The 26,450-nt window shown below is 38.9% G+C and overlaps 1 protein-coding gene across 3 annotated transcripts in view; it reads right to left on the bottom strand.

Moving 5' to 3' along the window:
• Positions 1-17,829: 17,829 nt before the first annotated feature.
• Positions 17,830-26,450, bottom strand: part of LOC133070719 (cytochrome P450 2C31-like) — a 44,487-nt gene continuing 35,866 nt past the window's right edge. For all 3 annotated transcript variants that reach the window (XM_061163114.1, XM_061163116.1, XM_061163115.1), the window contains 2 exons: positions 20,264-20,405; positions 17,830-18,232 (listed from right to left, as the gene is read on the bottom strand). In XM_061163114.1, coding sequence (XP_061019097.1) covers positions 18,051-18,232; positions 20,264-20,405 — 324 coding nt within the window. In that variant the 3' untranslated portion in view covers positions 17,830-18,050. The remainder of the gene's footprint in view (positions 18,233-20,263; positions 20,406-26,450) is intronic.

The following is a 26,450-nucleotide window of genomic DNA, read 5'->3' on the forward strand; positions in this document are numbered from 1 at the left end:
AGTTTAATCTGAGGGGGATCTGCAAATAGCTGAGGAAAGACGAGAAGTTAAAAAACAAGGGAGAAAGGGAAAGATATACCCAAATGAATGCAGTGTTTCAGAGAATAGCAAGGAGAGATAAGAAAGCCTTCTTCAGTGAATAATGAAGAGAAGTAAATGAAAAAAATAGAATGGGAAAAACTTGAGATCTCTTCAAGAAAATTGCAGATATCACAGGAACATTTAATGCAAGGATGGGCACAATAATGAATAGAAACTGTAAAGACCTAACAGAGAAAGAAGAGAGTAAGAAGAGGTGACAAGAATACACAGAAGAACTACACAAGAAAAGGTCTTAATGACCTGGATAACCATGATGATGTGGTCACCCATCTAGAGCCAAACATCCTGGAATGTGAAGTCTAGTGGGCCTTAGGAAACATTATGACAAATAAAGCTAGTGGAAGTGATGGAATTCCTGCTGAACTATTTCAAATACTAAAAGATGATGCTGTTTAAAGTGTAGCACTCTACATGTCAACAAATTTGGAAAACTCGGCAGTGGCCACAGGACTCGAAAAGGTCAGTTTTTATTCCAATCTCAAAGAAGAAGAGTGTCAAAGAATGTTCAAACTACTGAACAATTACACTCATTTCTCATGTTAGTAAGGTTATGCTCAAAATCGTTCAACTCTGGCTTTAGCAGTATGTGAACTGAGACCTTTCAGATGTACAAGTTGGGTGTGGAAAAGGCAGAGGAACCAGAGATCAAATTGTCAACATTTGTTGGATCATAGTGAAAGCAAGGGAATTCCAGAAAAATATCTACTTCTGTTTCATTGACTACCCTAAAGCCTTTGACTGTGTGGATCACAACAGACCTTAGAAAATTCTTAAGGAGATGGGAATACCAGACCACATTACTTATGTCCTGAGAAACCTATATACAGGTCAAGAAGTAACAGTTAAAACATTACATGGAACAACTTACTGGTTCAAACTTGGGAAAGGAGTACAAAAAGGCTGTCTATTGTCACCCTGTTTATTTACCTTCTATGCTGGGTACATCATGTAAAATACTAGGCTGGATGAATCACAAGTTGGAATCAAGATTGCCAGGAGAAATAACAACAACCTCAGATATGCAGATGACACCATCCTTATGACAGAAAGTGAAGAGGACGCAAGAGCCTCTTGATGAAAGTGAAAGAAGAGAGTGGAAAAATTAGACTTAAAACTCAACATTCAAAAATTAGAGATCATGGCCTCTGGTCCCATCACTTCATGACAGAGAAGAGGAAAAAGTGGAAACAGTGACAGATTTTATTTTCTTTGGTTCCAAAATCACTGCACATGGTAACTGCAGCCATGAAACTTAAAAAAAAAAAAAAAATGCTTGTTCCTTGGAAGAAAAGCTATGACAAACCTAAACAGTGTATTAAAAAGCAGAGACATCACTTTGCTGACAAAGATCCATATAGTCCAAGCTGCAGTTCTTCCAGTAATCAAATACAGATGTGAGAGCTAGACATTAAAGAAGGCTGAGCACCAAAGAAGTAATGCTTCCAAACTGTGATGCTGGAGAAGACCCTTGAGAGTTCCTTGGACAGCAAGGTGATCAAGCCAATCAATCCTGAAGGAAATCAACCCTGAATATTCATTGGAAGAACTAATGCTGAAGCTGAAGCTCCAATACTTTGGCCACCAGAGTAAATAACGGACTCCTTGAAAAAGACCCTGATTCTGGGAAAGATGGAAGGCCAAAGGAGAAGAGGGCAGCAGAGGATGAGATAGTTCAATAGCATCACCAACTCAATGGACGTGAATTTGAGCAAACTCTAGGAGACAGTGAAGAACAGGGAAGCCTGGTGTGCTACAGTCCATGGGGTTGCAAAGAGTGGACAGGACTTAGTGAATGAATAACAGGAATAATTTTGAGAAACAAAGAAAAATTGTCTTTATTTGCAGAGTATATGATCATTTATGTAGAAAATCAATGGAAGCTACATAGAAGAGTAGATTTTTGAATGATAATATTCTCTCTATTCCTCCAGAGCAATCTCTTTACCTGAAAAACTTGTGACTTCCCTTTTTCTATGCAAAATTTCTGGGGTCTCATATGCCTAACCATTTTACTCTTCATAGAAGGAAGAAACCATAGAAATTGTTCAGCCGGGACAGATCTTAGTAATGTCCTAATGAAGTGCCTTATATCTGTACTTTAAGAACAATGTGATAATGGCTCAGAGAGGCAAAGACTTCCACACATAATCACAGAGTGGGTTAATATCAGAACTTCCAGTTGAAAAGTCTTTGCTTCCTCAAATATGAGTTTTTTATCATGTGAATCTGAAGAAATTGTAAATATAATATTGACCATAGTAAACACATACTATTAAATTTTAACTCTCTAGTAAATTAACATGAGAAAGCTGAAAGGTTATGAAAGTTTGTGATAACCTGTCTTACCCCAGATAGTAGGGACATCAAAGTTTAGAGAACAACAGTCCTTTACCTAAAATCCTCAATCAGAGCTCAAAAAGAAACTGGGATGTCAATACAAGACATACTCTCTTGCCCTTTGCTCTCGGTGATCCCCAAAATTCTAAATAAAGAATAAGTCAGAATATTTGAGAACAGAATCTAGTTTCTAGGTCCCTGACCAGAATTCTAATTTGTGAGTAGGTAGAGAATGGGCATTAGTTGAGGCTAAAAAAATCAAGCCATCCCCCAAGTAAGCAACATTCAGTGTGGTGAGGGAATCTCCTAGGTAGAAAGAGGTCCCCTCACCAGGAGAGGGAGAGAAGTCTGAGCAACAGGCTTCTCCAGTCTTTGGGGTCATTGTACAAATGTCCTGCTTTGATTTCATGCTACCCAAACTCACAAAGCTCAGATGTATAGAGATGTGAGGAATAAGAAGAAATGCAGGGGCTACTAACAACAGCCACACAGTAGAAGTTATTGCAGTTCACAGGGCCCTACTTAGGAAACAAACTCAGCAGATTTCACCACTGATTAAACAAAGATCTTACAAGCCACCTGGCATTTCCGGCAGATGACACCAGCTTCTGTGCCACAGGTATTCACATTTGCTGATGCAGTTACTGGAGCCCCTTCCCAGTCTGTCCCCAGACCCCCGCCAGAGTCCAAGAGCCACACCCAAAGCCAGCTCAGATTTCTGAGGCTGTGTGAGTGCAAGATGCAAGCCTAGACTGCTCTGGCTCATACCCACTGCTGGTCATACACTTGGACTCCAGCTGAGCATCTGCACACACCCAGCCTGAGCCCTGTGTGTGACCTCCACTGCAGTGCACATGTCCAGAGGGATAGTTTGCAGGTGTGGGAGAATTTGCCAACAGCCCGGACCCCTGCAACTGCCTATGAGCCCTTACTTGGCCTGATTCTTGCCACCTACACACTGTATATATGTCTGTACCTGGCTTCATACTGAACTGAACTGAACTGAACTGACCTGGCTTCTGCCCCAACACAAGACCTGTAGCTGACTCATACTGCTGAGTTTGTGCCCACCACTTTCTCTGGCCACCACCAATGCCTGTCCTGTTCCCTAGCCCCTGAGCCTTTAGACACCACTGAAGATGCTTATTATCCTTGCAGCCACTGGGCGATCCCAGCAGTGTTCATCAAGATCCACATAGTTTGTCAGTGTTGTGGTACCAGTGGCCTGAGCTAAAGAGACATCATGCCCCTTTCCTCAGACTCAGTGCTTCCACATGCTCCCATAACTCATACCTTGCAGCACTTGACCTAGAGTAACAACATATGTCAGCATACTCCCACTCACAGGTGAAAATCTTCTCTTACTAAAGAAAGTCCTGGAATGCCTGGAAGAATAATGCCTGGAAGAGGTGCATGCTTTTTCAAATCTGTAGACCTATGTGGAAGGCTCCAGGGATCACTGAAGAATCAGGGGGAAATAACTCCACCAGAGGACTACAGGAAATCTCCAGTATCTGGCCCTAAAGGAATGGAGATCCAGGAATTGCCCAACAAAGCAGCATAAACAATTGTTCTAAAGGTGCTCGGAAAGCTACAAGAGAACACAGAAAAACAACTTAACAATATTGGGAGACAATAAAAGAACTAAATAGGAAGTTCAACAAAGAGATAGAAAATATAAAAAGAACCAAACATTGCTTATGAGTACAATGACTGAACAGTAGGCAGTTTCATCAGCAGACTGGACCAAGCAAAGAAAAGAAGCAGTGAGCCTGAAGACAGAAGATTGAAATTACATTTTCAGAGAAGTAAATTAATATATCAATGAGAAGGAATGAAAAGAGGTTATGGAGCTTATTGGACATCTTTAAGAGAAATAATGTATGCACCATTGGAGTCCCAGAAGGAGAAAGGTAGGCAAAAGGAGTGAAGGGCTTACTTAAAGAAATAATGGCTAACAGCTTCCCAAACTTGGAGAGAGATTTGGCTATTCAAGTTCATGAAGCAAATAGATCACCCCAAAACCTCAATCCAAAACAATCTTCTCCAAGACATGTGTAATGAAACTATTTAAAATCAAAGATGAGAGAGTTTTAAAAGCAACAAGAGAAAGCATATTTCTCTTATAAAAGGGACCCAACCTTAAGGCTATTAGAATATTTCTCAACAGAGACCTTGCAGACCAGGAGATAATGGGATGATACATTCAAAGTTCTAACAACAACAACCAAAAAAAACTTCCAATAAAGAGTGTTTTACCCAGTATGGTTATCCTCCAGAAGTGAAGGCAAAATAATGAATTTTCCAGTAAAAATAAACACAAAAGTAAACAAGTGGAACCTGATTACACTTAAAAGCTTTTGCACAGCAAAGGAAACTTTAAGCAAGGTGAAAAGACAACCCTCAGAATGAGAGAAAATAATAGAAAATGAAACAACTGACAAAGGATTAATTTCCAAAGTATACAGGCAGCTCAGACAACTCAATACTAGAGAAACAACCCAATCAAAAAGTGGGGAAAAGACCTAAACAAACATTTCTCCAAAGAAGACATACAGATTGCTAACAAACACAGGAAATGATGCTCAACATCACTGATTGTTAGAGAAATGCAAACCAAAACTACAATGAGATATCACCTCACACAGGTCAGAATGACCATCATCAGAAAGACTACAAACAATAAATGCTGGAAGGGTATGGAGAAAAGGGAATGCTCTTGTAATGCTGGTGGGAATGTAAATTGATTCAGCCACTATGGAAGATGGTATGGAGATTCCTTAAAAAACTAGGAATCAAAGCACCATATGACCCAGCAAACCCACTCATAGGCAGATACCCTGAGGAAACCAAAATTGAAAAAGACACATGTATCCCATTGTTCATTGCAGCACTATTTACAATAGCTAGAACGTGGAAGCAACCTCAATGTCCATCGACAGATGAATGGATGAAGAAGTTGTGGTACATACTCACAATGGAATATTACTGGGTAATAAAAAGAAATTCATTTGAGTCAGTTCTGATGAGGTGGATCAACCTAGAGCCTATTATACACAGTGAAGTAAGTCAGAAAGAAAAAGATAAATATTGTATCAGTTCAGTTCAGTTGCTCACTGGTGGTCGACTCTTTGAGACCCCATGGACTGCAGCATGCCAGGCCTCCCTGTCCATCACCATCTCCCGGAGTCCACCCAAATCCATGTCCATCAAGTCGGTGATGCCATCCAACCATCTCATCCTCTGTTGTCCCTTTCTCCTCCTGCCCTCAACCTTTCCCAGCATCAGGGTCTTTTCAAATGAGTCAGCTCTTCACATCAGGTGGCCAAAGTATTGGACTTTCAGCTTCAACATCAGTCCTTCCAATGAACACCCAGGATTGATCTCCTTTAGGATGGACTGGTTGGATCTCCTTGCAGTCTAAGGGACTCTCAATAATCTTCTCCAACACCACAGTTCAAAAGCATCAATTCTTCGGCGCTCAGTTCTCTTTATAGTCCAACTCTCATATCCATACATGACCACCGGAAAAACCATAGCCTTGACTAGACGAACCTTTGTTGGCAAAGTAATGTCTCTGCTTTTTAATATGCTGTCTAGGTTGATCATAACTTTCCTTCCAAGGAGTAAGCGTCTTTTAATTTCATGGCTGCAAACACCATCTCCAGTGGTTTTGGAACCCCAAAATATAAAGTCAGCCACTATTTCCACTGTTTCCCCATCTATTTGCCATGAAGTGATGGGACCCGATCCCATGATCTTAGCTTTTGAATGGTGAGCTTTAAGCCAACTTTTTCACTCTCCTCTGGCAATCTTGATTCCAGCTTGTGCTTCCTCCAGTCCAGTGTCTCTCATGATGTACTCTGCATATAAGTTAAATAAGCAAGGTGACAATATACAGTCTTAACGTACTCCTTTCCCTATTTGGAACCAGTCTGTTCCATGTCCAGTTCTAACTGTTGCTTCCTGACCTGTATACAGGTTTCTCAAGAGGCAAGTGAGGTGGTCTGGTATGCCCAACACTTTCAGAATTTCCCATAGTTTATTGTGATCCACAGAGTCAAAGGCTTTGGCATAGTCAATAAAACAGAAATAGATGTTTTTCTGGAACTCTCTTGCTTTTTCAATGATCCAGCACATATTGGCAATTTGATCTCTGGTTCCTCTGCCTTTCCTAAAACCAGCTTGAACATCTGGAAGTTCATGGTTCATGTATTGCTGACTCCTGGCTTGGAGAATTTTGAGCATTACTTTACTAGTGTGTGAGATGAGGGCAATAGTGCTTTAGTTTGAACATTCTTTGGCATTACCTTTCTTTGGGATTGGAAAGAAAACTGACCTTTTCCTGTCCTAAGGCCACTGCTGAGTTTTCCAAATTTGCTGGCATATTGAGTGCAGCACTTTCTTCTTTCAGGATTTGAAATAGTTCAACTGAAATTCCATCACCTCCACTAGTTTTGTTCATAGTGATACTTCCTAAGGCCCACTTGACTTCACATTCCAGGATGTCTGGCTCTAGGTGAGTGATCACACCATCGTGATTATCTGGGTCATGAAGATCTTTTTTGTACAGTTCTTCTGTGTATTCTTGCCACCTCTTCTTAATATCTTCTGCTTCTGTTAGGTCCCTGCCATTTCTGTCCTTTATTGAGCCCATTTTTGCATGAAATGTTCCCTTGGTATCTCTCATTTTCTTAAAGAGATCTCTAGTCTTTCCCATTCTATTGTTTTCCTCTCTTTCTTTGCATTGATCACTGAGGAAGGCTTTCTTATCTCTTCTTGCTATTCTTTGGAACTCTACATTCAAATGGGTATATCTTTCCTTTTCTCTTTTGCTTTTCACTTCCCTTCTTTTCACAGCTATTTGTAAGGCCTCCTCAGACAGCCATTTTGCTCTTTTGCATTTCTTTTTCTTGGGGATGATCTTGATTCCTGTCTCCTGTACAATGTCATGAACCTCCATCCATAGTTCATCAGGCACTCTGTCTATCAGATCTAGTCCCTTAAATCTATTTCTCACTTCCACTGTATAGTCATAAGGGATTTGATTTAGGTTATACCTGAATGGTCCAGTGGTTTTCTCCACTTTATTAAATTTCAGTATTAATTTGGCAATAACGAGTTCATGATCTGAGCCAGAGTCAGCTCCCAATCTTGTTTTTGCTGATGGTATAGAGCTTCTCCATCTTTGGCTGCAAAGAATATAATCCATCTGATTTGGATGTCAACCATCGGGTGATGTCCATGTGTAGAGTCTTCTCTTGTGTTGTTGGAAGAGGGTGTTTACTATGACCAGTGCATTCTCTTGGCAGAACTCTGTTAGCCTTTGCCCTGCTTCATTCTGTACTCCAAGGCCAAATTTGCCTGTTACTCTAGGTGTTTCTTGACTTCCTACTTTTGCATTCCAGTCCCCTATAATGAAAAGGACATCTTTTTGGGGTGTTAGTTCTAGAAGGTCTTGTAGGTCTTCATGAAGTGAAGTGAAGTCGCTCAGTCATGTCTGACTCTTTGTGACCCCATGGGCTATGGCCTACCAGGCTCCCCCATCCATGGGACTTTCCAAGCAAGAATACTGGAGTGGTTTTCCATTTCCTTCTCCAGGGGATCTTCCAAACCCAGGGAATGAACCCAGGTCTCCCGCACTGTAGGCAGACGTTTTACCATCTGAGCCACCAGGGAAGTCCTGTAGGTCTTCATAGAACTGTTCAACTTCAGCCTCTTCAGTGTTACTGGTCGGGGCATAGAATTGGATTACCGTGATATTGAATGGTTTGCCTTGGAAACGAACAGAAATCATTCTGTCATTTTTGAGATTGCTTCCAAGTACTGCATTTTCAATTCTTTTGTTGACCATGATGGCTACTCCATTTCTTCTAAGGGATTCCTACCAACAGTAGTAGGGCATCTGAGTTAAATTCACCCATTCCAGTCCATCTTAGTTCACTGATTCCTAGAATGCAATGTTCACTCTTGTCATCTTGTCGTCTCCTGTTTGACCACTTCCAATTTGCCTTGATTCGTGGACCTAACATTCTACTTTCCTATGCAATATTGCTTTTTATAGCATCGAACCTTGCTTCTATCACCAATCCCATTCACAACTGGGTTTTGTTTTTGATTTGGCCCCATGCCTTCATTCTTTCTTGAGTTATTTCTCCACTGATCTCCAGTAGCATATTGGGCACCTACCGACCTGGGGAGTTCATCCTTTTTGCCTTTTCATACTATTCATGGGGTTCTCAAGGCAAGAATGCTGAAGTGGTTTGCCATTCCCTTCTCTAGTGGACCACATTCTCTCAGACCTCTCCACCATGACCCGTCCGTCTTGGGTGGCCCCATATGGCATGGCTTAGTTTCATTGAGTTAGACAAGGCTGTGGTCCATGTGATCAGATTGGCTAGTTGTCTGTGATTGTAGTTTCAGCCTGTCTGCCTTCTGAGCCCCTCTCTCAGTGCCTACCATCTTACTTGAGTTTCACTTACCTTGGACATGGGGTCTCTCTTCACAGATGCTCCAACAAAGCACAGCTGCTACTCCTTACCTCTGATGCAGGGTAGCTCCTCTCCACCGCTGCCCCTGACCTCTGGCCTGGGGTAGCTCCTCTCGGCCAAACATTGTATACTAATGTATATATACAGAATCTAGGAAAATGATATTGAAGAATTTATTTGCAGGGCAGCAATAGAGAAATAGATATAGAGAATAGACTTATGGACATGGGGAGAGGGTAGGAGAGAGTGAGATGTATGGAAAGAGTAACATGGGAACTTACATTACCATATGTAAAATAGATATCCAACGGGAATTTGCTGTATGGCTCAGGAAACTTAAACAGGGGCTCTGTATCAACCTAGAGTTGTGGGATGGGGAGGGAGAAGGGAGGGAGGCTCAAAAGGGAAGGGATATATGTATACCTATGGCTGATTCATATTGGTTTGACAGAAAACAACAAATTCTGTAAAGCAATTATCCCTCAATTAAAAAAAAATAAATTTTTTAAAAAGTAAAGGGTACTGGGAAGACCCAGAGGGATGGGATGGGGAGGGAGGTGAGAGGGGAGATCAGGATGGGGAACACATGTAAATCCATGGCTGATTCATGCCAATGTATGGCAAAAATCACTACAATATTGTAAAGTAATTAGCCTCCAACTAATGAAAATAAATGAAAAAAAATAAACACAGTGTATAAGACCAAAAAAATAAAATAAAAAGTAAAGTGTAAAAAAACAAGGTCCTATTATATAGCAGAGGTAACTATATTTTTTTTTTAAAAAATAATTTTCCAGTAAAGTAAAGCTGGGGGAGTTTATCACCATTAAATATGTCTTACAAACAATTGTAAAAGCACAGCAGATAAACCATCAGCAAAACAAAAAGACAATCTAATGAATAGGAAAAAATAGTTGCAAATGATATGACCAATAAAGGGCTAATGCTTAAAATATATAACCAATTCATGCAACTCAGTATCAAAAGAAAAAACTCCTCTGATTAAAAAGTGGACAGAAGACAGAATAGAGAGCTCAGAAATAAACTCATGCACTTATGGTCAGTTAAAGGAGGCAAGAATAAACAGTGGAAAAACACTGTTTCTTCAACAAGTGGTGCTGGGGAAACTGGACCACTACATGTAAAACAATGAAATTAGAACATTTACTCACATAATATACAAAAATAAACTCTGGACTTCCCTGGTGGTCTTGTGACTCGGAATTGGCTTGCCAATGCAGGGAACACCAGTTCAATCCCTGCTCTGGAAAGATTCCACATGCCTTGGGGCAACTAACCCCATGTGCCACAACTACTGAGCCTGTGCTCTAAAGTCCATGCTCTGCAATAAGAGAGGTCACCACAACAAGAAGCCCCCAGCTCACCACAACTAGAGAAAGCCCACATGCAGCAACAAAGACCTAGCAGAGCCAAAAATTAATTAATTAATAAAATAATATAATTAATAAATTTATAAAAATAAAGCAAACTCAAATGGAGACCATAAAGCTCCTACAAGCAAGATTGGAGACCATAAAACTCCTACACAAAAATATAGACAGAACAAACTTTGATACAAATCATAGCAATATTGCTTTTTATTTGTCTCCTAACACAAAGGGAACAAGAGCAAAAGTAAACAAATGGGACCTGATTAATCTTAAAAGCTGTTGCCCAGCAAAGGAAGCCATCAACAAAATGAAATGATAATCTACAGACTGGAAGAAAATATTTGCAAATGATGTGACAAACAAGGGGTTAATATCAAAAATATTTAAACAAATTATAAAACTTAATATAAAAAACCCAACCAAATCAAAAAGTGGACAGAACATCTGAACAGACATTATTCCAAAGACACACTAAAGGCTAACAAGAACATGAAAGGATGCTCAACATTCTTGATTATTAGAGAAATGAAAATCAAAACAATGAGATATCTCACACCTGTCAGATGGCTGTTGTCAAAAAGACCACAAATAACAAATGTTGGAGCAGATGTGAAGAGGTGGGAATGTAAACTGGTGCAACCACGAAGAAAAATATCAATAGTATGGAGGTTCCAGACAAAGCTAAAATAGAATCAGCAATTCCACTCTTGGGTATTGTGTTGTTCAGTCACTAAGTTGTATCTGATTCTTTGCAACCCCATGGACTGCAGCATGCCAGCCTTCCTACTCCCTCACTATCTCCTAGAGTTTGCTCAACCTCATGTCCATTGAGACAGTGATGCCGTCCAACCATCTCATCCTCTGTTGCCCCCTTCTCCTTTTGCCTTCAATCTTTCCCAGCATTAGGATCTTTTCCAAGGAGTCTGGTCTTCACATCAGGTGGCCAAAGTGTTGGAACTTCAGCTTCAGCATCAGTCCTACCAATGAATATTCAGGGTTGATTTCCTTTAGGATTGACTGGTTTGATCTTGCTGTCCAAGGAACTCTCAACAGTGTTCTCCAGCACCACAGTTCCAAAGCAGCAATTCTTTGGTTCTCAGCCTTCTTTATGGTCCAACTCTCACATGCATACACACATGGCTACTAAAAAAAATCATAGCTTTGACTATATGGACCTTTGTTGGCAAAGTGATAGCTCTGCTTTTTAGTATGCTGTCTAGGTTTGTCACAACTTTTCTTCTAAGGAGCAAATGTCTTTTAATTTCATGACTGCATTCACCATCTGCAGTGATTTTGGAGCCCAGGAAAGTACAATCTATCACCGTTTCCACTTTTCCCCCATCTATTTGCTGTGAAGTGATGGGACCCAATGCCATGATCTTCATTTTTTTAATGTTGAGTTTGGGGCCAGCTTTTTCACTCTCCTCTTTCACCCTTATCAACAGGCTCTTTAGTTTCTTTTCACTTTCTGCCATTAAAGTGGTATCATCTCCATGTCTGAGGTTGTTGATATTTCTCCCAGCAATCTTGGGCATATCTTGGGTATATATCAGAACAAATGAAAATCCAAATTTGAAAAGATACATGCACCCCAATATTCCTAGCAGCACTATTTACAATAGTGAAGATATGAAAGCAAACTGTCAGTCAACATATGAATGAATAAAGAAGATGTAGTATATGCATATAATGGAATATTGCCCAGTCATAAAAAGAATGAAATTCTCCCAATTACAGAAACATGGATTGACATTAAGTCAAACAAACAAAGACAAATACTGTATCATACCATGATATGTGGAAACTAAAAAATAATACAAACAAATGTGTGTGTACAACAGAAAGAGACCTACAGATATATATACCAAGCTAGTGGTTACCAAAGGAAAGAGACAAAGGGAAAGGTCAATGCAGGGCATGAGGTTAAGAGATACAAACTACTATCTATAAAATAGATAAGCAACAAAAATATACTGTATAGCACAGGGAATTATAGCCACTAACATGTTATAACTTTTAAGAGAGTATACTCTACAAAATACTAAATCATTATGCTGTACATGTGAAAAATATATTATAAACCAGCTATGCTTAAATATGTAAATATTTAATGTAAATATGTAAATAAAATATGTAAATAAAAATATGTAAAAAATATGTAAATAAAAATTTTTTCATATATCCATAAAGAATAGAGAAAGAAAGAAAAAGAACTCCTACAACTCAATTTAAAAAACTACTCAGTTTTTAAAATGGGCAGACACTCTTATATGTGGAATGTAAAAAGAAATTATCTGAATGAACTTACTTACAAAACAGAGACTCACAGAGAAAGAACTTATGGTTGCCAGGGGAAAGGGATAGTTAGAGAGTTTGGGATGGACATGCACACACTTCTATATTTAAGATAGATAACCAACAAGGACCTACTGTATAACATAAGGAACTCTGATCAACGTTTTGTGGCAGCCTGGATGGGAGGGGTATTTAAGGGAGAATGGATACATGTATATGTATGGCTGAGACCCTTCACTGGTCACCTGAAACTTTCACAGCATTGTTTATCAGCTATAACCCAATACAAAATAAAAAAGTTTTTTAAAAATAGGCAGATGATCTGAACAGACATTTTTCCAAAGAAAGTTTCCAAATGGCTAACAAGTTTGTTAAAAGATGCTCCACATCCCTAGTCACCAGGGAAATGCAATAAAAAACCACAGATAGGCATGGCCTCATACCTGATTTAATGTCTATGATAATTATGGAATAATTGTGGTAATTATTCACATTGTATTCACATATAAAGCCATTACATTGCACCTTAGATATGCTCTTTTCTGCTTTTTATTCTGGCATTCTTTCTCTTTTCATCTCCATGATTTTTCACCATACTTGCTACTTTCAGATAATTCCAATGCTTAGATTTAACAGGTTTTTCTTTCTATTGTCTACTTTTTATCCTCATACTTTTGTGTGCATCTTGCTTTTTATGTCTATTTTATTTTTTCCCTTGATAAAATATTAACATAAAATACCTGCAGTAAAGTGTATTAACCTTAAGTGTACACTTTGCTGAATTTTTACATATGTGTACACCTTCCTAAGCACCATCTACATCAAAATCTAGAACATGTTCTTATACCACAGGAGGCTCTCTCACTTCCTATTCCAGTCTATTTACCCCAGACAATAGACCCTTATTCTGACTTCTCTCAATGAAGGTTAGTTCTGCCTATGCTAGAAAAGAACAGAAACAGAATCTTACAGAATGTACTATTTGGTGTCTGGACTCTTTCGTTCAACCTCATCTTGGACATTCTTCCGTGTTTCCACAAGTTGCAGAGGATTGTCTTTTTTTATTGATGGCAGTATCCTATTCCATGAATGTGATGTGATATATTTACCCACTGTTATGCTAATAGACATTGAGTTGATTCCAGTTTGGAGCTACTATAAAGCTACTACTCTGGCTAGCTTTTTGATGATATTAAATGATATCTTTTGATGAATAGGAGTTTTAAAATTAAGTTAAATAAAGACCAATTTGTTGATCTCTTATAATTAGTGCTTTTTTGTTCTATCTTGTTAAAACTCTGTCAAGTTCAAGGTCATAATGACTTTCTCTTATGTTTCACAGCAGAGGCTTTATAGTTTTATTTTTCATACTTTTGTCCTTGATCCACCTCAAATAAGTGTTTGTAAGCAACTCGTAAGGAACAAGTTGATTTTTTCCCAATATCCATTTCATCTAGCATTAAGATTATTCTTTCCAGCTAAATTAAGTGGCACCATCACATGGTCATATAGGTGTGAGTCTGTTTCTAAAGTTTTTTCTATTCTAGTGTATTTCAAGTTGTTATTCTTGTGCCAATACCATATTGTCCTAATTATTATAGCTTTAAACTAAGTCCTCATATCGGGTGTAAGTCTTCAACCTTTATTCTTCTTTCTTTCTTAATTATAATAACTTCCTTGTATTTCCACACAAATTTTAGATCAATTGATCAATTCAGAATTTCTGATATTTACTGAGAATTCATTGAATCTCTACATTGACAGAATTGACACTTAAACAATACTGATTTTTCTAAATTTATGAACAGGGTATAACTCTATATTTGGGTATAATTTCTCCCAGCAACGTTGTGAAATTTGAAGTATTGAAGTGTTTCACATGATTCATTAGATTCAGCCCTAGATATTTGCAGGGAGCAGTTAGCTTATTTTAAATGGTTCTTTTATCAATGTCATTATTTAATTATTTGATCTTAGTACAAAGCAGTACAATTCCTTTTTTTCAATTCATTTCTTTATTAACCTTGTAGCCAGTTCTCAAAGCCATTCTACTTTGCCATCAGCAGTGTACTTCTATTATACTCTCAAATGTAACATTCTCAAGATCTAAGGAGGACATGCTTAACAGTTTGCTTTGTTTATTTTTGCTTAGCAGCTCCTTGGAACTTACATAAAGTTTCTATTCTTTGTCATATATGTCCACTAAAGACCACTCAATTAGCTTAGTGCTCATCTAATAATTGGACAGATATTTCCTTAGTAGTTTTAGGAATCAAAACATCACCTACTGTTTGCAAGACACTTTATATATATATATTGGAGCATGCCTTCAACATGCATCCAGACACTTAATAGTTCTGCTGTGTCCTTCACTTCCTTCTTGCACAGAACCTCCAGATTTGCCAGAGGTGAGAGTTTAGGGTCTACTCCAGTCTTTTCAGAGCATTTGTAGATTTCTAATGTCTCAGGAGGGCTTCCCAGGTGTTGCTAGTGGTAAAGAACCTGCCTGCCAAGGCCTAAGACACAAGAGATGAAGGTTAAATCCCTAGATTAGAAAGATCCCTGGAGGAGGGCATGGCAATCCAGTCCAGTATACTTGCCTGGAGAATTCCACAGACAGAGGAGCCTGTCTGGTTATAGTCCTTAGGTTTGTACAGAGTCAGACACAACTGAAGTGACTTGGCATGCACACACACGAAGTGTCTTAGGAATTCATCAGGTTTTCAAAGACTTCCATGAATATCTCATTCCTAAACTTTTCCTTTTAAGCTTTTTGGTTAGTGTACTGATTTCTATAGCTTTGGGCATCTACAATATTCAAAAATTGCCCCTGATTGTTTTCAACAAATGTGTCTGTGGAAAGGCTATTCATACTGGGAAAGTTCTGAGTCAGATCAATCCTGAACGTAGTCTTCCACTGGGACCATGGGCAGGTCAAATAGTAATGATTCTCTGGGAACAGGGTTTTGAAGGAGTTCCAGCTCCACTCACTGCCTCCTCTTTGTGGGTGATATATTGTTGATGCTTTTCACCATGATTATAGTCTGTAGCTTTTCAAGGCTACCTCAGAGCTGGGAAGATAGAAGGGAATAAGGCAAAACATAACAAATCTCACTGTTATTACTGAGGTTTATCCATTTTCCTGAAGACACACTCTGCAGATTGATGCACGTCTTGGCTAATGGCCAAAGATCTGAAAAAACATACCTGATAATTTTTACTTGTGCTTTCATTGTTTTATGTCAGAGAGAATTATTAGAAGTCATTACTCCATACCACATTTGCTGACATCTTTCAGTCTAATTTTGAACGGAAGTAATGAAAAATGGATACTCTTACTTTTTTCAAACTTACGAGGTTTGGGTTCAATATTTCACCATTAATGAAAATAGTTTCTAGGATTTTGGACATCTTTTTTTCAGAATTTTTCTCAATTTACAGAGAATGTATATCATAAAAAAAATGTTGACCATTATCAAACTTTTTACATTTACTGAGAAGGTCACTTGTTCCACCAGATAGTTTAGTGATTATGCTACACATTGTACATCAAATAATGCACTGATAATCTAGGGCTCTGGGTGACATTAGTTTTCTCCAGCAGAAGGTATGTTCCAGCAAGCAAAAAATGTTTAGGGGTGAATCAATATAATTTAACCAATGTTTAAAATTACTTAAAGATGAACTCTAGCTTTATAACTACTCTTCAATTTCAGGTTAATTCTTAAGGTTGTTTGCAGATCTTCATAACCTTCAGACTTCAGGTGAAGTTGGAATATTTACTTGATCCTTCTTACTTGGCAAGCTCTAGATACCAATTTTTTTTTTTCTCCAAGTAGTCAAAACCTCAAAAAAAATTTTTTTTTGTTCTAAAGCTCCTACACGACATTTTATAGCCAGCCCTTCAGACGCTCAGCTCCTGATTTCAAATCAACAGTCACTTCAAAGGTAAAAGCACATCAAATAACAGGCTTCCTAATATGGATTTCCCAAACCCTCTGCTTTCTTGTCACGAAAAATCCTCACAACTTTGAACACTCTTCCCTGCTGACAAATATATATGTACATAGGCTTGTGTTTGTGTGTGTGTGTGTGTGTGTGTGTCTGTGTGTGTGTGTGTGATGAGCCAGACAGAGGAAGAAAATACAGACATAAATATAGATGTTATATCAAAAAGTTTCTGGTCATTGCAATTACATATTATTTGTAGATGATAAAATTTCCTACTTGAAAAATCCATGAAAGGTAACTAAAGTTACTAAATCTACCAAAGAATTCAGTTCTCAGCATATAAAAAGGTTTGGTCAAATAGTCTTTCTATTACAGTCATGACAGAAAAGTGAAGAGATACATACTTTTTAGGGCATTATTCTTCAGTATTGATGAAAAACAAAAATGCATTTATGTGCAGACACTTCACTTCTAGCAAACTATCCCAAAGAGATAGTACAGGAATAATAAAAGATATATGCAGGTAGGGGCATTTCTATATTAACAAAAGTACAAAATTAATCTAAATATCCTTGAACACTAAGATAATTTTTAAGATTATTATAGGCATGAAATATGGTATTATGAAATACATTTATTTATATAGATTGTGAAAGTATCTGTTGCTATTATCTAATATCACCAAGAAGTCAGAAATCAGAGATATATTATAAAGAATACATACATACACACATACCCACAGAAACACATATGCATATTTCTATCTGTGTTCAAATATAACCATAAATACATATTATTTTTCTTCTTTTTTCTTTTAATATGTCTGTATATCTGTAATTGGATCTATGTGTGGATCTGTGTTTAATAACTAGGGGAAAAGAGAAAGGACAGCCTTGAAAATAACTAGCAAATGTAATTTTTATCTCATGTTATTCCCTCTAGCTGGAGCAATCTTCTTCTGCTTTCTTCCTGTGTGTATGTATGTATGTGCATATATATATATATATGTATGCATATATAAAAACATATACACCACACTTATAATTACATTTTAATGAACATTGAAAAAACCAGAAACTATACATGCCAAACTGTCAAGAGATTACTCCCCTGAAGAGATAATAGCAGTAAGAGATGAGTACATTATACATATATATTTTTAACACATTGTAATTTTCTACTCTAATTTTTTAAAAAATCAAAATATGACATTTGTAGGGTACCTTTCCACTGTAGATGAGATACAGCTTAACATCTCAGGATAGAATTACAAAAAACATTTTATTGAAGGCAAAACAGTGAGCTATATTTCATGAAGCAAAACTTGAAATGAATCTTAAAGAAAATCAGAAGAGACAGGGCTCAGGAATGTCACTCCTGACATTAGGGAGAGGTGGACCATAGCTAACAGAAAGGGCAAAGAGCATCAGCTTGTGCAGATAGAGCTGAAGAGGCTCATTGCAATCTGGCAGCAGCCCTTTCTTCATATTGGAATGAAACAGACCTCGTAGAAGTGTGGTATAGAGCCTGACCCTTTCAGAAGTGGTGTAGTGTCAATGTTCTTCGGATCAACCAGAGGTTTCAAGGTAAAATGCTGCAAAATGCTGACAAGGAGTAAAAACAGCTCCATGCGGGCCAAGCCTTCTCCAGCACAAACTCTTTTTCCTAAAAAAGACATATAAGTGAAATATCCATATAATTCTCATTTGACCTAGTGCACCAGGAGGTGTAGATAAATATGAAATGAAAGAATAAAGTAAATAAATACATAAACTAAGGAAAGACCAAATAACCAATGGCTTCCCCTATTTACACCAAAATCTGGTCTGCTCATTCCCTCAGAACATATTTCTGTGTACATTCTATTTGATATATTTTTAAAAATCTGTTCTGTACACCCACATTGGAATTGCTTTCCTGAGGGTGGCCAGTGACATTTTTCTACACTAACACACACACACAGATATGCACACACACACAAACATATACACACACACAGACATATATACACACACACACTCATCCCAATTGGCATGTGGCACACAATACGTTTTCCATCTACCTCCAACCCAAGTCTCAACAACAGGTTTATTTCTCCTCATCTGATTCCTAAAAAAATCTTGACCTTGCCATGTCCCTGTATTAACACTATTTTAAGAGTTTACCCATATCAGGTATAAAAAGAAATGTCACAATCTAGACACAAGTATTACTACATGCTCACCAAGCCCCAGACACATAAGCTATTTCAAGTGCCAGGAATTTCCAGTCATTCCTCCAACTGAAATACTCATCCCCTCAGCTCTGCCAGCAGAGATTCTCTACATCCTTCTAGATCCAGCATAGGTGTCATTTATTCCATACAAATATCTTTGATCTATTCAGGGGAATATAATTTACTCCCTCACTGGTATTCCACAAGACTTATTAATGCTTCTAATGCAGAATATTTCACATGAAATCATAATTATTCCTCTGTCCCACACACTGGTATATAAGCTCATAAGGTAAAGCCTTAGATCTTAAAATGGTAGCACAATGTCAGGACAAAAGCAATCCCAAAAACTCTATAAATTGAGGAGAAATCTTGAGCAGGCTCATTATGTAACAATGGACTCAAAATTCAGGAAGAAGATAAGATTAGCAGGGTCTCTCTTCGCGATCACCTCTGGGCATTGTATGTGTATGTTTCTCCATCTTCCCAGATCCATTCTGTTTGTTTTTCTTTTGCACCTACTCTGTGTTTAGGAAGTTGATTTCTTTGGAATGCATAGCTCCAGTAGTTAGTTACCTTCTTCACTGTGAGTAAACTCAGAGGATTAAACATTGAGAAGTTTAGAGTATGTCCTCCCTCAGTCCCAGTCTGTCAGGCCACAGTTTCAGCAGTGGCTGTATTCTCCAACCTACAGATCCATCTCCTGCTGAGGCATCCATTCTCTCTTTGCTAAAAAATCTGCTTGAGTTTCAGCAACACCCTCCATCTCCCTACCCTTCTGACATAGGATGGTAACATCGTCCTGCTGATGCTCATCACTGAATACTTGACCACTCCTTGCCACTTCCCTTAATCATGTCCACACCTCTGAAAACAGTCTGTTCATTAAACTGTCTAAAGTATGCTACCTCTTTCTTTCAAGGACCCTAACAGATTAAATGAAGATACTAAATATAAAATATTTCTTCCTGCAAGAAAACTTCTTTTATTCTCCAACTACTCTGCCCTCTGCCCTGTTCCTCAAAATGCAAGATTCAGGAGCTTTTCTCGCTGGGGGCTGACAGAAGCCCTTTGAAGAGATTTTCTCTCTGGAGTATCCTTGCCTTTAACCTGCATTCCTCTTTCTTAGAGGAAGGATGTATCTGTTACTCACATTTGTATCTCTGGACCTGAGTGAGCATGAGTCTACTACATAAAAGGTATGTAGACTTCATTGAGTGAATTGACTTCTCAGGGCAGGGGAGAAAAGTCTCAGTGGAACTAGACATCTAGGAGGAGCTCTTAGGATACTCAGGAGTGGGTGAGAGAGCAGAAGTCAGGAAATACAGCCTCCAATCCAGTGAGAAATTATCTGCACTTTGGGAGTGGTGCCTCTGGTCTCATGCAAATGACAATTTGTCCAGCCCAGACTAGCCTCCATGCAAAGCCCTTCCTTCTCTCCTTTCACCACTGATGTACAGACAAAAATGAAGCATGCTTGCCTGCTGAAAAAGCCATGAAGTAGTCACTCTTCTTAAAGTTACCACTTTTATCCAGGAAGTGACCAGGATCAAACTGCTCTGGGTTGGGAAACTCCTTGCCATCGTGCAGGACAGAAGTCAGAGATGTTAATATCGTTGTGCCCTGAGATAAAGACAAACAGATTAACGGGATTATAAAAATGGTCATGGAGCTTGAAAAAAAGCACCTTGTCTAATCCTTTCCTTTTGTAGATGAGAAGACTGAGGCACACACAAAAAAGTTATTCTTTCCATGTCAGAGAACAAATTAATGACCAAGCCTGTGCTATGCTTAGTCACGCAGTCATGTCCGACTCTTTGCAACCCCATGGACTGTAGCCCACCAGGCTCCTCTGTCCATGGGGATTCTCCAGGCAAGAATTATGGAATGCCGTGCCCTCCTACGGGGAATCTTTCCAACCCAGGGATCAAACCTAGGTCTCCCTCATTGCAGGCAGATTCTTAACTGTCTGAGCCACCAGGGAAGCCCAATGACTGAGCCTAACTGGTCTTAAATCCTATAATGCCAGTTGAGGGCACTGTTAAAACCTGACTCCAAGACCATCGTCTTCAGCTTGTAGCCTACCTGCTGCACTTGCTTTCCAGTAAATTAGAGGAGCTGCATTTTTCTTGACCAAAAAAAAAAAAAACCATACTGTTTAAACATGCTGATGTCACTGAAAATCTAGCTCTTTCTCTTTGGAATCAAATATGACATCTTCTTCAAAACACTCTCCGACATAGATCACAGCAAGATCCTCTATGACCCACCTCCCAAAATATTGGAAATAAAAGCAAAAATAAACAAATGGGACCTAATGAAACTTAAAAGCCTTTGCACAACAAAGGAAACTATAAGCAAGGTGAAAAGACAGCCTCAGAATGGGAGAAAATAATAGCAAATGAAGCAACAGACAAAGGATTAATCTCAAAAATATACAAGCAACTCCTGAAGCTCAATTCCAGAAAATTAAATGACCCAATCAAAAAATGGGCCAAAGAACTAAACAGACATTTCTCCAAAGAAGACATACAGATGGCTAACAAACGTATGAAAAGATGCTCAACATCACTCATTATCAGAGAAATGCAAATCAAAACCACAATGAGGCACCATTACACGCCAGTCAGGATGGCTGCTATCCAAAAGTCTACAAGCAATAAATGCTGGAGAGGGTGTGGAGAAAAGGGAACCCTCTTACACTGTTGGTGGGAATGCAAACTAGTACAGCCACTATGGAAAACAGTGTGGAGATTTCTTAAAAAACTGGAAATAGAACTGCCATATGACCCAGCAATCCCACTCCTGGGCATACACAACCGAGGAAACCAGATCTGAAAGAGACACGTGCACCCCAAAGTTCATCGCAGCACTGTTTATAATAGCCAGGACATGGAAGCAACCTAGATGCCCATCAGCAGATGAATGGATAAGGAAGCTGTGGTACATATACACCATGGAATATTACTCAGCCATTAAAAAGACTTCATTTGAATCAGTTCTAATGAGATGGATGAAACTGGAGCCCATTATACAGAGTGAAGTAAGCCAGAAAGATAAAGACCAATACAGTATACTAACGCATATATATGGAATTTAGAAAGATGGTAACGATAACCCTATATGCAAAACAGAAAAAGAGACACAGATGTACAGAACAGACTTTTGCACTCTGTGGGACAAGGCGAGGGTGGAATGTTTTGAGAGAACAGCATCAAAACATGTATATTATCAAGGGTGAAACAGATTACCAGCCCAGGTTGGATGCATGAGACAAGTGCTCCTGCCTGGTGCACTGGGAAGGCCCAGAGGAATTGGGTGGGGAGGGAGTGGGAGGGGGGTTCAGGATGGGGGACACATGTAAATCCATGGCTGATTCATGTCAATGTATGGCAAAGACCACCACAATATTGTAAAGTAATTAGCCTCCAACTAATAAAAATAAATGGAAAAATAAAATAAAATAAAAACTAATTTCAAGGGAAAAAAAAAAATAACTACACGAGTGGCCATATTTTTGAAAACTATTTTCTTGTCCCACTAAGATGAGAAACTGGTAAGCATTCCCTCCTCCTGCTGTTTTTTTCAATGTATTTGTTGAATATTCTTCTGGAAATAAGATTACATTTCTGGTTTCTTGTAAGGTTTATCCTAAATTCAGAGATACCATGTAACATAATGATTTAGAGTTTAGTTTTTAGAATCAACTGAACATTTTTCTCTATTAAATTAATCTCTGTGACTATAGGCAAGTTTTGTTTGTTTTTTTTTAACATTTGCATGCCTCATTTTCATCACAAGTAAAATATAAACAGAGAGTTCCCTGGTGGCTAGGGTTCAATCTGTAGCTTAGGTTTAATCTCTGGTTGGGGAACTGAGATTCCACAAGTCGCTCAGCATGCCAAAAAAACTAAACTAACAACAACAAAAAATCATAAACAATAAATTTGCATTATTTTATTATATAATGAGATAATAAAAGAAATACTTTTTAAACAGAGGCTATTACCACAAGCTAAAATGCTCAGTAAATACAAATTTTGCTACTGTTATGATAACAATGATTTTATTCACAATATCTTGGGATCATAATAATACAGAGACAAAATTCAAATTCAGATTCATCTGAATACCTTCTGGTATACTGTATGGCCTTTCCAAATACATGATATAGTTCTCACTCCAAAACATCATGAACTGAAAGACAGACCATCATTTCCATGTGTGAAAATAAATAAAAGAATCAAGATTGCTGGGAGAAATATCAATAACCTCAGATATGCAGATGATACCACACTTATGGCAGAAAGTGAAGAGGAACTAAAGAGCTTCTTGAGGAAAGTGAAAGATGAAACACCTGGCTTAAAACTCAACATTCAAAAAAACGAAGGTCAGGGCATCCAGTTCCATCACTTCATGGCAAATAGATGAGGAAACAATGGAAACAGTGACAGACTTTGTTTTCTTGGGCTCCAAAATCACTGCAGATTGTGACTTGCAGCCATGAAATTAAAAGATGCTTAGTCCTTGGAAGAAAAGCTATGATCAACCTAGACAACATATTAAAAACCAGAGATATTACTTTGCTGACAAAGGTCCATCCAGTTAAAACAATAGTTTTTCCAGTAGTCAAGTATAGAGTTGGACCATAAAGAATGTTGAGCATCAATGAATTGATGCTTTTGAACTGTGGTGTTGGAGAAGACTCGAGAGATCCTTGAACTGCAAGATCAAACTAGTCAATCCTGAAGGAAATCAGTCCTGAAAGTTCATTGGCAGGACTAAAGCAGAAACTCCAATACTTTGGCCACCTGATGACAACTGACTCATTCGAAAAGACCCTGATGCTAGGAAAGATTGAAGGCAGGAGGAGAAGGGGACGACAGAGGGTGAGGTGGTTGGATGGCATCACTGACTCAATGGACATGAGTTTGAGCAAGCTCCAGGAGATGGTGATGGACAGGGAGGCCTGGCATGCTGCAGTCCATGGGGTTGCAAAGACTTGGTCATGAATGAGTAACTGAACTGAGTGGAATAAGGGACAAACTGAAGTTTCAGTCTTTACTGAACCTCTTCCTTATGACACAGCAACTCCTGTGTTTCATTTTCTGGCCTGGGTGGACTTAGATATATGCCCTGAGCATGAAGTACAGGAAGATAATATGGCCACACTACAAAGGCTTTCATATAAAATTAATTAGTGACAAAAAATTTGTCCTAGATGATGGGACCATCTGTTGCTGTTTAGTCACTGAGTTGTGTCTTACTCTCTGAGACCCCATGGACTGTAGCCTGCCAGGCCACACTGTCCATGAGATTTCCCAGGCAAGAATACTGGAGAGGGTTGCCATTTCCTTCTCCCAGGGATCTTCCCAACTGAGGAAGATGGGACCATCTACTTCAAGGTATAACAGAGCAACTGCTTTTGAGTTGCCCTCACAAACCTGAAATAAATATAAATACAGAGAGGACTTCCCTGGTGGTCCAGTGGTGAAGAATCTGCCTGCCATGGCACATGGGTTCGATCCCTGGTCAGGGAACATCCCACATGCCTCGGGGCAACAAATTCCGTGCACTACAACTACTGAGCCCACATGCTCTACAGCCTGCATGCTGCAACAAGACAAGCCACTGCAATGAGAAGCCCAGGCACCACACTAGAGACTAACCTCTGCTCACCGCAACTAGAGAGAGCCCACATGCAGCAATGAAGGCCCAGTGCAGCCAAATAAATAATACTTTCTGAAATCTACAGGGGAAAAAACATGAAGTAACAGCTTTCCAGCATTGAACAAGAAGCAATCCAGGATTATGATACTTTATTTTTTTTTTTATTTTTTATTAGTTGGAGGCTAATTACTTCACAACATTTCAGTGGGTTTTGTCATACATTGATATGAATCAGCCATAGATTTACATGTATTCCCCATCCCGATCCCCCCTCCCACCTCCCTCTCCACCCGATTCCTCTGGGTCTTCCCAGTGCACCAGGCCCGAGCACTTGTCTCATGCATCCAACCTGGGCTGGTGATCTGTTTCACCATAGATAATATACATGCTGTTCTTTCAAAACATCCCACCCTCACCTTCTCCCACAGAGTTCAAAAGTCTGTTCTGTACATCTGTGTCTCTTTTTCTGTTTTGCATATAGGGTTATCGTTACCATCTTTCTAAATTCCATATATATGTGTTAGTATACTGTATTGGTCTTTATCTTTCTGGCTTACTTCACTCTGTATAATGGGCTCCAGTTTCATCCATCTCATTAGAACTGATTCAAATGAATTCTTTTTAATGGCTGAGTAATATTCCATGGTGTATATGTACCACAGCTTCCTTATCCATTCATCTGCTGATGGGCATCTAGGTTGCTTCCATGTCCTGGCTATTATAAACAGTGCTGCGATGAACTTTGGGGTGCACGTGTCTCTTTCAGATCTGGTTTCCTCGGTTGTGTATGCCCAGGAGTGGGATTGCTGGGTCATATGGCAGTTCTATTTCCAGTTTTTTAAGAAATCTCCACACTGTTTTCCGTAGTGGCTGTACTAGTTTGCATTCCCACCAACAGTGTAAGAGGGTTCCCTTTTCTCCACACCCTCTCCAGCATTTATTGCTTGTAGACTTTTGGATAGCAGCCATCCTGACTGGCGTGTAATGGTGCCTCATTGTGGTTTTGATTTGCATTTCTCTGATAATGAGTGATGTTGAGCATCTTTTCATACATTTGTTAGCCATCTGTATGTCTTCTTTGGAGAAATGTCTGTTTAGTTCTTTGGCCCATTTTTTGATTGGGTCATTTAATTTTCTGGAATTGAGCTTCAGGAGTTGCTTGTATATTTTTGAGATTAATCCTTTGTCTGTTGCTTCATTTGCTATTATTTTCTCCCAATCTGAGGACTGTCTTTTCACCTTGCTTATAGTTTCCTTTGTTGTGCAAAGGCTTTTAAGTTTCATTAGGTCCCATTTGTTTAGTTTTGCTTTTATTTCCAATATTCTGGGAGGTGGGTCATAGAGGATCTTGCTGTGATTTATGTCGGAGAGTGTTTTGCCTATGTTCTCCTCTAGGAGTTTTATAGTTTCTGGTCTGACATTTAGATCTTTAATCCATTTTGAGTTTATTTTTGTGTATGGTGTTAGAAAGTGTTCTAGTTTCATTCTTTTACAAGTGGTTGACCAGTTTTCCCAGCACCACTTGTTAAAGAGGTTGTCTTTTTTCCATTGTATCAGGGTTATGATACTCTAATAAAGAGGAATTAGGTAAGCCCTATATTTACTCCTAATATACTTCTGAGAACACTTTCCTCCTAGAGTGCAGGGAGGTGGTAGCCAAGCAAAGTGGGACCCTTTCTAAGCTAAGGAGACAGAGATCAAAGCCTGATGCCTACAATTCATGAGGAAGGACACAAGTCAGGAAGAATCTATACCATTACACACCAGTCAGGATGGCTGCTATCCAAAAGTCTACAAGCAATAAATGCTGGAGAGGGTGTGGAGAAAAGGGAACCCTCTTACACTGTTGGTGGGAATGCAAACTAGTACAGCCGCTATGGAAAACAGTGTGGAGATTTCTTAAAAAACTGGAAATAGAACTGCCATATGATCCAGCAATCCCACTCCTGGGCATACACAACCGAGGAAACCAGATCTGAAAGAGACACGTGCACCCCA

The sequence above is a fragment of the Dama dama genome, chromosome 15 (genome assembly GCF_033118175.1).
Source record: "Dama dama isolate Ldn47 chromosome 15, ASM3311817v1, whole genome shotgun sequence".
Classification (NCBI taxonomy): Eukaryota; Metazoa; Chordata; class Mammalia; order Artiodactyla; family Cervidae; genus Dama; species Dama dama.